At 44.5% G+C, this 9,794-nt stretch overlaps 1 protein-coding gene across 3 annotated transcripts; it reads left to right on the top strand.

The window, feature by feature from the left end:
* The first annotated feature begins 819 nt into the window (after nucleotides 1-819).
* LOC112240946 (formin-like protein 7) lies at nucleotides 820-6,292 on the top strand. 3 transcript variants are annotated; one of them, XM_042306975.1, is made up of 3 exons: nucleotides 820-1,139; nucleotides 1,851-1,995; nucleotides 4,902-6,292. In XM_042306975.1, exon 3 carries the CDS (start codon nucleotides 5,593-5,595, stop codon nucleotides 6,130-6,132), a length of 540 nt encoding a protein of 179 aa, XP_042162909.1. In that variant the 5' UTR covers nucleotides 820-1,139; nucleotides 1,851-1,995; nucleotides 4,902-5,592; the 3' UTR covers nucleotides 6,133-6,292. The 3 variants fall into 3 exon arrangements, with proteins under 3 accessions (XP_042162909.1, XP_042162908.1, XP_042162907.1); XM_042306974.1 differs by having other exon boundaries at nucleotides 820-1,995; nucleotides 5,116-6,292; XM_042306973.1 differs by having other exon boundaries at nucleotides 820-1,995.
* Nucleotides 6,293-9,794: the final 3,502 nt, after the last annotated feature.

The following is a 9,794-nucleotide window of genomic DNA, read 5'->3' as shown; positions in this document are numbered from 1 at the left end:
AGAGAGAGAGAGAGAGAGAGAGTGAGAGAGAGAGTGAGAGAGTGAGAGAGAGAGAGAGAGAAATAGAGAGAGAGAGAGAGAGAGAGAGAGAGAGAGAGAGAGAGAGAGAGAGAGAGAGAGAGAGAGTGAGAGAATCAACCATGAGAGAGAGAGAGAGAGAGAGAGAGTGAGAGAGAGAGAGACTGTATCAACCATATATATATATATATATATCTTGGTACTTAAGTTGTAAAATATGTTGAAAGATAATATAAATGCATTTATTAAATGTATAAATTTTGTTTGTGACAGGTTTATTCTATTACAGATACCTTAATGCAAACGTTAATTATATTAAGTTAATTAAACGTATTAATAATTTTAGTTTAAAACATGCTTGCGATGATTAAAGAATATTTTTTAGAGAGTAATGTCACTGTCCCCACTACAACAACAACAACAACAAAATAGGCTACTTAAATACATGTAACTTTTGCCTTGAAACATTTAATTGAAAAACTGTAGAATTGTATTCATTCGAGAACTGCTCCAACTGGGGAATACCAATACGGCCGACCAGTGGCTTCAAGGCCTCTCAATGGCCAACACATATCACCAGCAATCCAGGGTTTATACACATCGTTGGCCACTATCCATTACAGCTCTAATTGCGGACGTCTCGCTCTTCAGAACGCACGTCTCTCTTCGGTCCAAAATGGTCAACTACAGGACCGCAGTTTTGTTTCCTCCGTCATCACTATATGTTAGCTCCAACGTCAGAGAGTTGGGAGAGAAAGAAACAATATATATCTCCTCTGACTCACTGGAATAAGCCGAGACACCACATGCAACCCCGCCTCCTCCTCCACCTCCTTCTCCTTCTCTAGCTGGAAGAATTGTGACGGCATTTGGGAAAAGCCAGTGAGAAGAGCTGCGAGGAGCTGCAGTGTGTATTGGCCACTGCGGTGCTTCAGAATGGCGGAGGGGGGCGGCAGGTGCAGTGGATCTGGGATGCTGAACGGGGACCGCGGGGGATGGACCAACTAATCACCCTCCCGCACGTTCTGCCAGCATCAGAACCACGCCGTGACAGATCTGGACTTAGGCTATTCTATCTTCAGGAAATATTAAGACTGCAATGAACTACACCACTACCAGATGTAAGGGGAAATATATGCAACACCGTACCTTTTTAGGCTAATTTCTGAAATGTTTCAAATCTGTCTTGAAGACAAAAATTCGGGTGCTCCTAATTAATGAGCTGGTCACATTTGCTGCGAGCGAGGCGAGACACTGGGCACTATTGCCAAATGCCATCATTTAAATACTTTACTTCTACACTATAACCAAGTAAAGCTATAGGCTTTACATTTAATCGTGACGTATTAGTGTGTACATCCGTTGGGCTGTGGAGACATTAGTGCCCGGGATGATTGTATTGGTTGGTTTTATCGTCGTCGCGTAACGGTGTCTGTCGGTGTGTGTTCAGAGCCCCGAGCTGTTCCATGCCGCCTGTCGACACTACAGCAGCCTGCGCGCCTCAGAGCTAACGGAATAACGGGATATAGTACTGTGCTGGGGACTGGATCGGTTTCGTCTCCGGTGCACCAGAACAGGCCACCTTGCACTCTACCGGCTGGAGAAACGCACTACAACATTAAGCAGCGGGTTTCCTCACGAGAAGATTTGTCATATTTTTTTCTCTCTCTTGTTTAACGGATTGGAACTCTACACTTATGACAAATTGGGGGTTATTCGATCATATGGAGAGAGAGAGGATCAATAATTATTTCCTCACGTCTCCTTCTTCTTCTCCTTCTTCTTCTCCTTCTTCTTCTTCTCCTTCTTCTTCTCCTTCTTCACCCCTGCAGCACAAGCAAGAAGAACTGTCGAAGCAGTTTCTTTTTTCTCTTCTACAGCATTGGACAAAGAATGCTGCAATCTACTGAATGGACATGGACAAGAGAGACACAGGATGCTTGTTGCCACGGAGAAGAACAAGGAGCACATGAATAGGTATCTCTTCCTCAAGATGCTGATGGAATGTTCTGACAAGGCGTGAGTCAAGGTCTTCAGGAAGTCTAACCTGTGAATAGTCAAAGATTAGCATACTGACAATCCTTAGTGATATAGTTTAAATAGGCTGATAGACACACAGAGGGACCAGGTGAATAGGTTTGCAGAGAGTGTGTGTGAGAGAGAGAGAGAGACCGAGAGAGAGAGAGAGAGAGAGAGTGGGAGGCAGGGAGGGAAAAGAAGCGAGGGGGGGGTGACTTGGTTGGAGTGTGAGTTGAGATGTGCCTCGATCCTTGTAGAGTAAATTGAATGAAATGGTCACGAAAACTACAGGGAGATAACTTGGTAGTGTAGCTATTGAGTAACTCGTATTGTGTAGTCAACCATTTGCCACAGTGAGAAGGCTGCTCCAGAGTAGTGGAGGCTGCTGGCTAGGTGATGTGGCTCCTGGCTAATGGTGATGTGGCTCCTGGCTAGGTGATGTGGCTCCTGGCTAATGGTGATGTGGACAGTTAGATTCTGAATATTAAATGATTTTTACTGTTCTAGGGAGAGACAATAGAGAGAGGAAGAGAGGGAGAGGGAGAGACAGAAGGAGAGACAGAGAGAGGGAGAGACAAGAGCGAGAGAGAGAGAGACAGAGGGAGACAGAGGGAGAGACAGAGACCCAGGTAGAACAGAATTTAGAGCTAAACACATTCACCCAGAGTAGATACTCCTACCTGCTATTAGAACACATTCACCCAGAGTAGACACTCCTACCTGCTATTGGAACACATTAACCCAGAGTAGACACTCCTACCTGCTATTAGAACACATTCACCCAGAGTAGACTCTCCTACCTGCTATTAGAACACATTTACCCAGAGTAGACACTCCTACCTGCTATTAGAACACATTCACCCAGAGTAGACACTCCTACCTGCTATTAGAACACATTCACCCAGAGTAGACACTCCTACCTGCTATTAGAACACATACACCCAGAGTAGACACTCCTACCTGCTATTAGAACACATTCACCCAGAGTAGACACTCCTACCTGCTATTAGAACACATTCACCCAGAGTAGACACTCCTACCTGCTATTGGAACACATTCACCCAGAGTAGACACTCCTACCTGCTATTAGAACACATTCACCCAGAGTAGACACTCCTACCTGCTATTGGAACACATTCACCCAGAGTAGACACTCCTACCTGCTATTAGAACACATTCACCCAGAGTAGACACTCCTACCTGCTATTAGAACACATTCACCCAGAGTGGACACTCCTACCTGCTATTAGAACACATTCACCCAGAGTAGACACTCCTACCTGGTATTAGAACACATTCACCCAGAGTCGACACTCCTACCTGCTATTAGAACACATTCACCCAGAGTAGATACTCCTACCTGCTATTAGAACACATTCACCCAGAGTAGACACTCCTACCTGCTATTAGAACACATTCACCCAGAGTAGACACTCCTACCTGCTATTAGAACACATACACCCAGAGTAGACAATCCTACCTGCTATTAGAACACATTCACCCAGAGTAGACACTCCTACCTGCTATTAGAACAGATATACCCAGAGTAGACACTCCTACCTGCTATTAGAACACATACACCCAGAGTAGACAATCCTACCTGCTATTAGAACACATTCACCCAGAGTAGACACTCCTACCTGCTATTAGAACACATTCACCCAGAGTAGACACTCCTACCTGCTATTAGAACACATTCACCCAGAGTAGACACTCCTACCTGCTATTAGAACACATTCACCCAGAGTAGACACTCCTACCTGCTATTAGAACACATACACCCAGAGTAGACACTCCTACCTGCTATTAGAACACATTCACCCAGAGTAGACACTCCTACCTGCTATTAGAACACATACACCCAGAGTAGACACTCCTACCTGCTATTATAACACATTCACCCAGAGTAGACACTCCTACCTGCTATTATAACACATTCACCCAGAGTAGACACTCCTACCTGCTATTATAACACATTCACCCAGAGTAGACACTCCTACCTGCTATTATAACACATTCACCCAGAGTAGACACTCCTACCTGCTATTATAACACATACACCCAGAGTAGACACTCCTACCTGCTATTAGAACACATTCACCCAGAGTAGACACTCCTACCTGCTATTATAACACATTCACCCAGAGTAGACACTCCTACCTGCTATTATAACACATTCACCCAGAGTAGACACTCCTACCTGCTATTATAACACATTCACCCAGAGTAGACACTCCTACCTGCTATTAGAACACATACACCCAGAGTAGACACTCCTACCTGCTATTATAACACATTCACCCAGAGTAGACACTCCTACCTGCTATTATAACACATTCACCCAGAGTAGACACTCCTACCTGCTATTATAACACATTCACCCAGAGTAGACACTCCTACCTGCTATTATAACACATTCACCCAGAGTAGACACTCCTACCTGCTATTAGAACACATACACCCAGAGTAGACACTCCTACCTGCTATTAGAACACATTCACCCAGAGTAGATACTCCTACCTGCTATTAGAACACATTCACCCAGAGTAGACACTCCTACCTGCTATTAGAACACATTCACCCAGAGTAGACACTCCTTCCTTGGAATGGGTAACACAGAGAAGGGAGATCTCCTGGAACCCCTGAGGAATGACTCAACAGATTACAAAAAAAAAATAACAACAAGAAAGGAGTCTTGTTGACCTGTTGTTTGTGAGATGAACTGTCATATAATAATATAACTTCTTGAGCATGTACTCAAGGATCTCCCATGTAAGATAGACAGAGAAATCCTCATCTATCTGCTGATCAGTGACAGAACAGACAAAACTGTCATGCTCATTTTTCCTTCTTCTTTTGAATAGATGTAGATTCAAAGATGATCCTATTCAAGACGTATTCAAAGGGGACCAGGGATGACCAAGTGAAAGAGTTGGACCCCTTTACTTTTCTTCCATGGAACATGGTCTTCCTGTCTGTCCTTTTTGATAAGGGCCTCTGTTCTTCTTCTTCTTTGGAAATAACAGACTATTATAGGACAACTATTTGACTTGGTGACATTGTGTTATATGATTTCAGAAGATGGGTTCTGACCCCTTCAAGATCACCTGACCTGATTGGACCAACCGGATGTTGGAGGCGCCAACCGACGTCTCTGGCAGGGCAAAACCAGGAACTATAACATCTTGATCCTCTAGAGGGACCTTTTTAAAGTCGCCCCTCTCCCCCCCACTTCCTTCTGGTGGGGGGGAGGGCATAGCAGTTAGCCTATCACAGCTCAGGACTTGTCCCTTCAATAGCCAGTTAGCCTATCACAACCAGGTCTGGTCCCTTTGTTAGCAAGTTAGCCTATCACAGCTCAGGACTGGTCCCTTTGTTAGCCAGTTAGCCTATCACAGCTCAGGACTGGTCCCTTTGTTAGCCAGTTAGCCTATCACAGCTCAGGACTGGTCCCTTTGTTAGCTTGTTAGCCTATCACAGCTCAGGACTGGTCCCTTCATTAGCCTGTTAGCGTATCACCTGTGAGGTTACTGAGACCAGGACCAGACCAGCAGCATGGAGGCTAGTCAGGGTCACAGCCAGGGCAGCCCAGAGAGCACTAACCGGGCGGTGGAGTACCTCCTGGAGCTCAACAACATCATAGAGAGCCAGCAGAAGCTCCTGGACACGCAGAGGCACCGTATCGATGAGCTAGAGGTCCAGTTAGACCGCCTGGCCCAGGAGAATAAAGATCTACGCCTGGACCGCCAGCGACCTTTACCCCCTGAACCCCCATCACCACCCTGCCCCCCGCCACCACCTGCCAACAAAACTAGCCACACAGCCATACCCTCCGTACCAGTTTGCCCGGTTCAGACCAAGTCCTTTAGTAGTACCAGAACCAACACTACAGCCATACCCTCTGTACCAGTTCGCCCGGTTCAGACCCAGTCCTTTTATAGTACCAGTACCAACACTACAGCCATACCGGCCTCCGCACCCCGGTACCTGTATGGGATAAACACACCCCTCGAACCCCCAAGACCCCCACCGTACACCCCAAACCCCAAAACAAACCCCGTCACCACCCAGACCCCCGCACCCCCAGACCCCTAAACGAACCCCCACACCCCGCTGACCCGGACCATCTCGACCGGGACAGGGACCAGTTTCGTGGACATGGAGAAGGAGAGATTAAACAGGATGGAGAAAGAGAGGACAGAGAGACTTAATAGTTCCACCTTGGGAAATCCCACCAGCCACCCACACAGCCACAGACAGTAAGTCATTCCGTTTATCTTTTAGTGTGTGTGTGTGTGAGTGTGTGTGAGTGTGTGTGTGTGTCTGTTACCTTTAAGACCACAGACAGTAAGTCATTACGTTTATCTTTTAGTGTGTGTGTGTGTGTGTGTGCGTGTGTTACCTTTAACACCACAGACTCCATTGCTAAACAGTTAGCATGGTGTTTCAAGCTACCTGACAAAAGGTCTGGACGGTACACCGTATTTCACTGTAAACAGGTATTGATGCACGGACCTGTTTTGTGTTTTGTTCTTTAACGGTATTTCAATGTTTGGTTTGTTAAATGTGACACTTAAGCCTCTGTAAAATCATAGGAGATTTGAGTCACAAACATCTTCCTGCTGTTCAGTCTGCAGTCTGCAGTGATCAGATAGATGCAACAAGAGGTTGGTAATACAACAACAATGCACGTAAGAGTTGGAGTTGAATATTATTTTTCCCGGGGGTATTTTTTTTTAACAAATATTCCATCCCGAGAATAAATCACTTTTCTCCCGGGTAACTCGGTATTTCCTGCCAAAACTGTAAGTGTCATTTAAAAAGCATTATAAAACATATAAATAGGCCACTATCTGGATTTGATTAGAGCTTTGATAGAACATTCAAACCTGATCTGAGCCTGATGAGACATATATTTAATACATTTAATGAGTCCAAGCAACAAAAAAGCCCAAATGATTGTGTTGTTATCCAATACATACTGTAGCTAGCTATATGCTCTCTTGGGTAAATCAATGAAACTAGCTTCAGTAGGCTAATTGTTTTGAGTGTGAACTATATTACTGTACTGTATTGTGTTATATAACTGGAATGATACACTTGGATCAAATCATGATATATCAGGCAGAGAACATGGGATTTTGGTGCAGCACATACGGCCTACAAAGTCACAAGTATAGGCTAGCGAATTTGATTTACATTTTTGAATATAATAGGTTCTATTTGTATAACTAGTAGGCTGACACGTATATACCTTACATAATACCTCCCCTGATGTTATTAGCCTACTTCCTCTTTCTCTATTGTTGCTTCATTCCTTCCTCACTTTCAACAGTTACATGAAATACGTTTCGTTGTCCTTATTTTTCGTTGTCCTTATCTTTTCGTTGTCCTTATCTTTCGTTGTCCTTATTTTTCGTTGTCCTTATCTTTTCGTTGTCCTTATCTTTTCGTTGTCCTTATCTTTTCGTTGTCCTTATCTTTCATTGTCCTTATCTTTTCGTTGTCCTTATCTAATGACATCCAGGCTGCTGGATGCAGAAGGCTTTCCCTTCTCTTCTCAAGTAGAGAGAATGATTTATTTCAGATTTGATTTCTTTCATCACATTCCCAGTGGGTCAGAAGTTTACATACACTCAATTAGTATTTGGTAGCATTGCCTTTAAATTGTATAACTTGGGTCAAATGTTTCGGGTAGCCTTCCACAAGCTTCTCACAATAAGTTGGGTGAATTTTGGCCCATTCCTCCTGACAGAGCTGGTGTAACTGAGTCAGGTTTGTAGGCTTCCTAGCTCGCACACACTTTTTCAGTTCTGCCCACACATTTTCTATGGGATTGAGGTCAGGGCTTTGTGATGGCCACTCCAATACCTTGACTTTGTGGTCCTTAAGCCATTTTGCCACAACTTTGGAAGTATGCTTGGGGTCATTGTTCATTTGGAAGACTATTTGCATCCATTTGCATCCAAGCTTTAACTTCCTGACTGATGTCTTGAGATGTTGCTTCAATATATCCACATAATTGTCCTGCCTCATGATGCCATCTATTTTGTGAAGTGCACCAGTCCCTCCAGCAGCAAAGCACCTTCACAACATGATGCTGCCACCCCCGTGCTTCAAGGTTGGGAGGACGTTTTTCGGCTTGCAAGCCTCCCCCTTTTTCCTCCAAACATAACGATGGTCATTATGGCCACACAGTTATATTTTTTGTTTCATCAGACCAGAGGACATTTCTACCAAAAGTACAATCTTTGTCCCCATGTGCAGTTGTAAACCGTAGTCTGTATTTCTTATGGCGGTTTTCAAATGTTTAGGGCTATATATCAATCTAGAACAGGATGATTTATTTTGGATGCAATTTGAATGGAATTGATGGAGAGAGAGAGAAGGACTGTGACAGAGAGCTCGTACGTGGACTGATTTAAAGCAACGATATTTGAGTGATAGACTGTTTTTAAACTCCTGCAGCTGCAATAAAATAAAATATATATATATTTACAATTAAAAAACAAGGTGACCCCTGACCCCCAGATGGATGATGGTAAATGAGACTCCATTCAGTCTCTATGTTACTGTAGCACTATGCTGCAGTAAATGTTTATTTCTTAATTGTTTTATTTCACCTTTATTTAACCAGGTAGGCTAGTTGAGAACACCTTTATTTAACCAGGTAGCCCAGTTGAGAACACCTTTATTTAACCAGGTAGCCCAGTTGAGAACACCTTTATTTAACCAGGTAGCCTAGTTGAGAACACCTTTATTTAACCAGGTAGGCCAGTTGAGAACAAGTTCTCATTTACAACAGCGACCTGGTCAAGATAAAGCAAAGCAGTTCGACACATACAACAACACAGAGTTACACATGGAGTAAAACAAACATAGTCAATAATACAGTAGAAAAAGTCTATATACAGTGTGTGCAAATGAGGTAGGATAAGAGAGGTCATGTAGGCCAACCTGTCATAACAAAACAAGTTCCCATGATGAGATGATACAGTAAATCTACCAGCATTGTGAGCTGAGATGGGCTGTCTGTTTGAGATGGGCTGTCAGTCTGTGATGGGCTGTCAGTCTGTGATGGGCTGTCAGTCTGTGATGGGCTGTCAGTCTGAGATGGGCTGTCTGTCTGAGATGGGCTGTCTGTCTGAGATGTCTGAGATGGGCTGTCTGTCTGAGACAGGCTGTCTGTCTGAGACGGGCTGTCAGTCCCCACCCTGAGCATTGATGATTCATTATGCAAATTCCGTAGAGAAGACAGATTGTCTTCTGTTCATATAAATAATTTATTATAATTGATTGGTTTCTCAGTAATTTAGGCAGAAAAAAGGGAGTGGTTTTGGGCGGTAAATACCGGTAATCGAGTTCCCGCCATTCAACCCTAGTCAGAGCAAACGTAGCTATATATATATGTAGCTATACAGCCATGTGTAATGAACACGATGGGAGACAGAGAGCTGGTTTCAAGAGCAGGGCGCAGCAGGTGTTTATTTGTAAAGGACCACAGGAGGAGGCAGGTAGCTGGGTCAAGGGGCAGGTAGCTGGGTCCAGGGACAGGCAGGAGGTCATACACAGGAGGAGGCAGGTAGCTGGGCCAAGGGGCAGGCAGAAGGTCATACACAGGAGGAGGCAGGTAGCTGGGTCCAGGAGGAGGCAGAAGGTCATACACAGGAGGAGGCAGGTAGCTGGGCCAAGGGGCAGGCAGAAGGTCATACACAGGAGGAGGCAGGTATCTGGGTCCAGGGGAGGCAGAAGGTCAT

Source organism: Oncorhynchus tshawytscha, linkage group LG26, assembly GCF_018296145.1.
Source record: "Oncorhynchus tshawytscha isolate Ot180627B linkage group LG26, Otsh_v2.0, whole genome shotgun sequence".
Classification (NCBI taxonomy): Eukaryota; Metazoa; Chordata; class Actinopteri; order Salmoniformes; family Salmonidae; genus Oncorhynchus; species Oncorhynchus tshawytscha.
Note: the sequence above shows the minus strand (reverse complement) of the source record. Positions and strands in the feature narration are given on the sequence as shown.

Excerpts from the sequence above, each read along its gene's own strand:
- LOC112240946 (XM_042306975.1), top strand. The coding sequence starts at position 5,593 with ATGGAGGCTAGTCAGGGTCACAGCCAGGGCAGCCCAGAGAGCACTAAC.